Genomic DNA, 6208 nt, shown 5'->3' with positions numbered 1-6208 from the left:
AGAAACCTTGGAACAGCGAAGAAAACTACTCTGGATACTGCAAGTCAGAGGTTTGTCACGGAAGGGATAGTAGATTGCCATTAAACCCCACCCACCCCCCCACCTGCCCCCCACCCCCAAAAAGGTGCATAATACGAAAAAACTGTCAACCTTATGGAGCATAAAGTGTCGACACCAATGTTTGGTTAACTTCGTGCGCATATCATCTACAAATGACAACAGAGGCAGTGGTAGTTTACCGCAATTTACTTCGGTTTTCCTGCATAAATACATGGCAGAACCTACTCTAGCTAGGATATTATGAACTGACACGATTGATCCTGATAAACTGTTTGAGTTTCTAATGTAGAACCATGGTAATTTTTTCTCCTCGAATGATTTACATTAATGGCTTAATTAACCTTGACTTAAGCATGGTATTCCTACCTATATTTAGGCTAATTGAATTATTCTTGAAATAACGAATACTGGCCACAGACAGCTGAATAATTAATTAATGTCGACCCGAAAATAGAGATTACATACTCGTGGATTATTATTGGCTAAGAATATTGAATAGTTGTGAATAAAGTTTTTAGTTTATCCCCCCCCCCCTGGCATTGCGTAGAACTGATGCTCTTGGAGCATGATGTGCTAGCAACCATTTTCAGAACTTGGTTGCGTAAATTGTTATCAAACAGTATTCAGTAATCTCCGAAAAAATCCGAATTTATCGTTATTTTTTGCACTAGAGTCTCGTTCCAAATTAAGGCGGATAAATGAATCCTGATTGGTTGGAGGCGGCCCATCACTTCGACATTACAGCTGAGCCATCTAACATTCTAACCGTTTGTAGATGCATACATTTGTATTACCTTCTTCTTCTTGTTTCTGGACCCCTTGTGCACTCTGTCAATGGTTTGAATCCGGTCCCCCATTCATAGCACTCTAGCGTCTGGGGCTTTACGAGACGTATTTCTTAGTTTATTTTGCCATTTTGACATGAGCGGTTAACCTACCAGAATAAGTCTCCAAAATGTTTGACTCAAAAGCTCTCTGACAATAATATAGTAATATAGCTCCCTAATAAATAGCTTATATTCAATTTTTACGTCACAATATCATATTTTAAGTTTCATTACTTACTTATGCACCTAAACATTTTTCGACAAAAAAGTGATCTATCACGTACTCAGCGATTGCAAAACGTAGGAAGGCGCGGAGGCCTCATGGTTAGTGCGCTCGTCTCCGGATCGAGCAGGCCGGGTACGAGCCCTGGCCGGGGACATTGTGTTGTGTTCTTGGGCTAGAAATTTTACTCTCACAGTGCCTCTCTCCATCAAGGTGTATAAAAGGGTACTGGCGAATTTAATGCTGGGGGGTAGCCCTGCGATAGACTTGCATCCCATCCATGGGGGAGTAGAAATATTCCTAGTCGCTTCATGCTACAGTAACCGGGATAAGCTTCGGTCTGTTGGGCCACTTGGCTGGTATGGCAGACGTTACTTACCTACCATTACAAAAAGTAGCAATTCCTCCAATGATAATCTCGCTATCCCTCCCCTAAGTTAAGCCCGCTCTGTAAATAAAAGCCTGGCAAAAAGCCGTAAGGCTTGTTTAGGATTTGTACGGCGTGTCTATATCTACTGAGGGCCGGCTGTTATATATTAAAATTACTGCTTTTCGTTTTACCACAGAGAAATGAACAGGACTTGCTTTAAAGGTCACACAACCAGTAGTCTAAACATCTTGGTTTGTGTTTCGTCTGCAGGCTACCATTCTAATAAACGCTTTATGATAAAACTTGCTCATCATGCCGTAACAGACTGGATGCAGAGCGCTTGGCGACAAAGTCAGAGTAAAAACAATACTGATAAAAGTGAAACGATGAGGCCAGTTTAAAAACGCCTCCACTTTAAATTCATGCAAAAGGTACTGAACCTGAAAAGGAATGTAGCACACAACAAAAATCAGCACAATGACAAATACCATTCTCAGTACATCGTTCTCGAGTTCAAATGTTTTGTTGTTGGATGGTGGTGTTCCGTTGTTTGTTTCTTGTGAATCCGGTTTGTCGCCTTGTTCTTCCAGATTTTGATAAGTCGGACTTCCCTTTCGTTGATGATATTTTACCTTTTCTTTCTTGCCGTCAACTACAATGGCCATCGAGTCGATATCCTCGTGGTTTTCTCCTCCTGTTTGGCTCAACAAGCTGCCTCCTTGCTCGTCGGTACACAAGGACTGGCGGGTGACGGACGAAAGCGCCTTGTTCTGCTCGTCTCGAAGCTTCGCAATGACAAAGATGTGTTCCCTGATTTTCTTGCTCACCAAAGCGTAAGATGTCGCCATTATGACAAGTGGCATGGCAAAGTTGATCACAAACAAAACGACTGAATAAGCATCTTGGTAGTGTGCATAGCCTTCTGGAAATATTTCTTCGCACGCATGAATCTCGCAGCTGTCACCGTACGAATTCACAACACGGAAAACTAATGTGGGAACCGATAGCCCAATAGACCCCACCCATGTGGCTATTATAAGACAGCAGATTTGTCGAGGAGTTGGTTTGGCGACCAGTGGCTTGACAAGGAGAAGGCAGCGATAAACGGAAAGAATGGCTAATGTTGTTGTGATAACCAGCACACTTGTCATTTGTAAAGGAGGCAGAATCTTGCACATGGCGTATCCCAGCTTCCAAGAAAATGGCGGCTCGTCGGCGTGGATTGTGAAGACCGTAGAAACCGTGCTGAGAATTTCAGCGAAAGCCAAGTTGCTGACTAAGTAGTGTGCAAACGGTTTAGTTCCGGGTTGCCTCCAAACTGCTCGACACACTACATAGTTTCCAACCAAAGAGAACACTACTATCAGGCTGAACAAGACTGTTCGAATAATCCGTGATACTTGAGGTTCAGGAACGTACAAAGATGAAGTGCTGTTGGTGGCACCGGCAGCTGTTTGGTTGATACTGTCCCTAAAGCATGACATGTTCAAAAGAATCGTCGGTTTGTTCCCTCAAAGAGGATTTTACGTTTCCAATTCTCCTCCAAACTGTATGTCTTGTGGTGACGGGGTCAACACTGCACACAGACTGAAATCGTCACGTTTTTGTGGAAATCTGTAATGCAAATAGTTTTCTTTTAAATGAATGGATCTTTTTCTTCCTTTAGCTACTCGAGTATCATTAAACGGTGCCCTTTGAAAAAAAAACCGGATGCATTAATTCTGACCACAGTAAAATGGCTCATTTGCACTCTATTAAGTAACGATTTAAGAGTGCCTGCCTGTAAAAACCAGACAAATTCTTAATTTCGCGGCAAGGGTCGAAAATTCGATTTCGCTCATATTCCTATGGTAGATAGGCTAGGGTATGACAAAAACTACTGGATGGTTTTTTTGGCAAAATATCCTTTAATTTCAAAGAAATATGCAAATTACCTAATTCCGTTAAAATCGTCATTTGACGCATCATTTTATTAAACAAGTTTGAGAGCCTCGCATGCAAAACCACATCATTCTTCCGTCTTTAAAACACTGAAATATTTTTGTGCAATGTTTAATTGTGTACTGGGTCGATTTTAGGGAATGTTGCGGTTTTTGTTGGGTGCAAAATAATTAAATTTCGAAGACATGTATTTCATTCGCTTAAAAGTACTTCATTAAAAATAATTGATTTTCACCATGTGCGAAACCTTCAAACGGATTAAGCTTCTGGTGGTTGAATCGCAGAAGGATGGTCTACAGATTCCTGTAAAAATTTATTTGGGCAAATGATCGTGAGCGACGCGAGAGCTTTTCAAAGTACGTTAAAAATGCAGATATTTGACCATCCGTCGTCAAATTTCAATTTACGGGTTAGACATATATTTTAGCACGCGCCACATGTCTTGAGCTATATTAAGTTGAAATAGACACAGAGCTGATAATTTCGAAATGTTCTGACCTTATTTGCTGTAAAAGGTAGGTCCAAAAGCCGATTTGACGTGTTTCTGTCACCATTCGCCGCACATAAAGCAGAAGTTTGCTTTTGTTTACACAACGTCCGATGTACATCGCCAACTGTCAGCTTATTTAATGGTCGAATACCATTAATCTATGACCCTCTTTCGACACATATGATCACCACTGCATCTAAGTCAAGAACGGCTAAGTGATTTGTAGATAGTTGCTTGCTTTGCACTACACCAAAATATTACGTTTGATCATCGTTTGATCTATTGCTGTTTGAATCCTTGCTTCCAGCGGTTCCTTGTTTGTTGGTCACGCAATGCTGTCATCCCATTTTAGGGGGTAGGGGTAGGACAATTTCTATCCTAATACGTAAGGCTCCGTAAGGCTTGGAACCACAGGGAGCACAGAATCTTGTTTAGTAGGAAGAGATTAAATTAAGCAATGAAAAGAATGAATAGTTAACCATTACCTGTACACGCCCTGCGTAAATACTGTAACGCTAAACTCGTACCTAGGTCTTTTCGCGCTGTGCAATTATTTTTGGTTTACATATAATACAGTGGGCTACTCTCGGGGGGAGATTGGAGGTGGCCGCTTAATAGAGGTTGGCCGCTTAATAGAGGTTGGTGTACCTTGAATATTTTTTCACTATCGGGTTATAAATTTAGCTAAATTTTTTTACAGGCATGGAGTCAATTCAAGACAATCATGATAGACGTCATTCTCGGAGACCCTGGGGAAGTTATTAGGGGTGGAGAAAAAGTCTAAACGGGTCTTCGCCCGAACTTTTTTCTCACACGTTTAGACTTTTCCCCGCTTCCAATAACTGCCCCTGATCTCCGAGGATGACGCCTATAATGATTGTCTTGAATTGACTCGACTCCATGTTCACTAAGAAATTTATAACCCGATGGTGAAAAAATATTCAAGGTACACCAACCTCTATTAAGCGGCCAACCTCCATTAAGCGGCCACCTCCAATTTCCCCGAGAGTAGCCCACTGTATTATATGGAAACCAAAAATAATTGCACAGCGCGAAAAGACCTAGGTACGAGTTTAGCGTTACAGTATTTACGCAGGGCGTGTACGGGTAATGGTTAACTATTCATTCTTTTCATTGCTTAATTTAATCTCTTCCTACTAAACAAGATTGTGTGCTCCCCTGTGGTTCCAAGCCTTACGGAGCCTTACGTATTAGGATAGAAATTGTCCTACCCCTACCCCCTAAAATGGGATGACAGCATTGCGTGACCAACAAACAAGGAACCGCTGGAAGCAAGGATTCAAACAGCAATAGATCAAACGATGATCAAACGTAATATTTTGGTGTAGTGCAAAACAAGCAACTATCTACAAATCACTTAGCCGTTCTTGACTTAGATGCAGTGGTGATCATATGTGTCGAAAGAGGGTCATAGATTAATGGTATTCGACCATTAAATAAGCTGACAGTTGGCGATGTACATCGGACGTTGTGTAAACAAAAGCAAACTTCTGCTTTATGTGCGGCGAATGGTGACAGAAACACGTCAAATCGGCTTTTGCACCTGCCTTTTACAGCAAATAAGGTTAGAACATCTCGAAATTATCAGCTCTGTGTCTATTTCAACTTAATATAGCTCAAGACATGTGGCGCGTGCTAAAATATATGTCTAACCCGTAAATTGAAATTTGACGACGGATGGTCAAATATCTGCATTTTTAACGTACTTTGAAAAGCTCTCGCGTCGCTCACGATCATTTGCCCAAATAAATTTTTACAGGAATCTGTAGACCATCCTTCTGCGATTCAACCACCAGAAGCTTAATCCGTTTGAAGGTTTCGCACATGGTGAAAATCAATTATTTTTAATGAAGTACTTTTAAGCGAATGAAATACATGTCTTCGAAATTTAATTATTTTGCACCCAACAAAAACCGCAACATTCCCTAAAATCGACCCAGTACACAATTAAACATTGCACAAAAATATTTCAGTGTTTTAAAGACGGAAGAATGATGTGGTTTTGCATGCGAGGCTCTCAAACTTGTTTAATAAAATGATGCGTCAAATGACGATTTTAACGGAATTAGGTAATTTGCATATTTCTTTGAAATTAAAGGATATTTTGCCAAAAAAACCATCCAGTAGTTTTTGTCATACCCTAGCCTATCTACCATAGGAATATGAGCGAAATCGAATTTTCGACCCTTGCCGAGTTATTTTCCATATTTATGGACAGGGACTCTTAAGAATTTTCATAGGTTTGCTCTATTGAAATAAAGAATTTGATCTTAGGA

The 6208-nt window shown here is 40.7% G+C and overlaps 1 protein-coding gene across 1 annotated transcript; it reads right to left on the bottom strand.

Annotated features, from left to right (window-relative positions):
- Positions 1-230: 230 nt before the first annotated feature.
- On the bottom strand, positions 231-5434 carry LOC149097401 (orexin receptor type 2-like). Its single transcript, XM_089280246.1, has one exon. It carries the CDS (start codon positions 2962-2964, stop codon positions 1720-1722), a length of 1245 nt encoding a protein of 414 aa, XP_089136372.1. The 5' UTR covers positions 2965-5434; the 3' UTR covers positions 231-1719.
- Between the last annotated feature and the right edge of the window lie 774 nt (positions 5435-6208).

The sequence above is a fragment of the Orbicella faveolata genome, unplaced genomic scaffold (genome assembly GCF_042242905.1).
Source record: "Orbicella faveolata isolate gen_17 unplaced genomic scaffold, um_ofav_v1 contig_47, whole genome shotgun sequence".
Taxonomy (NCBI): domain Eukaryota; kingdom Metazoa; phylum Cnidaria; class Anthozoa; order Scleractinia; family Merulinidae; genus Orbicella; species Orbicella faveolata.
This window is presented reverse-complemented; position numbering and strand designations above follow the sequence as displayed.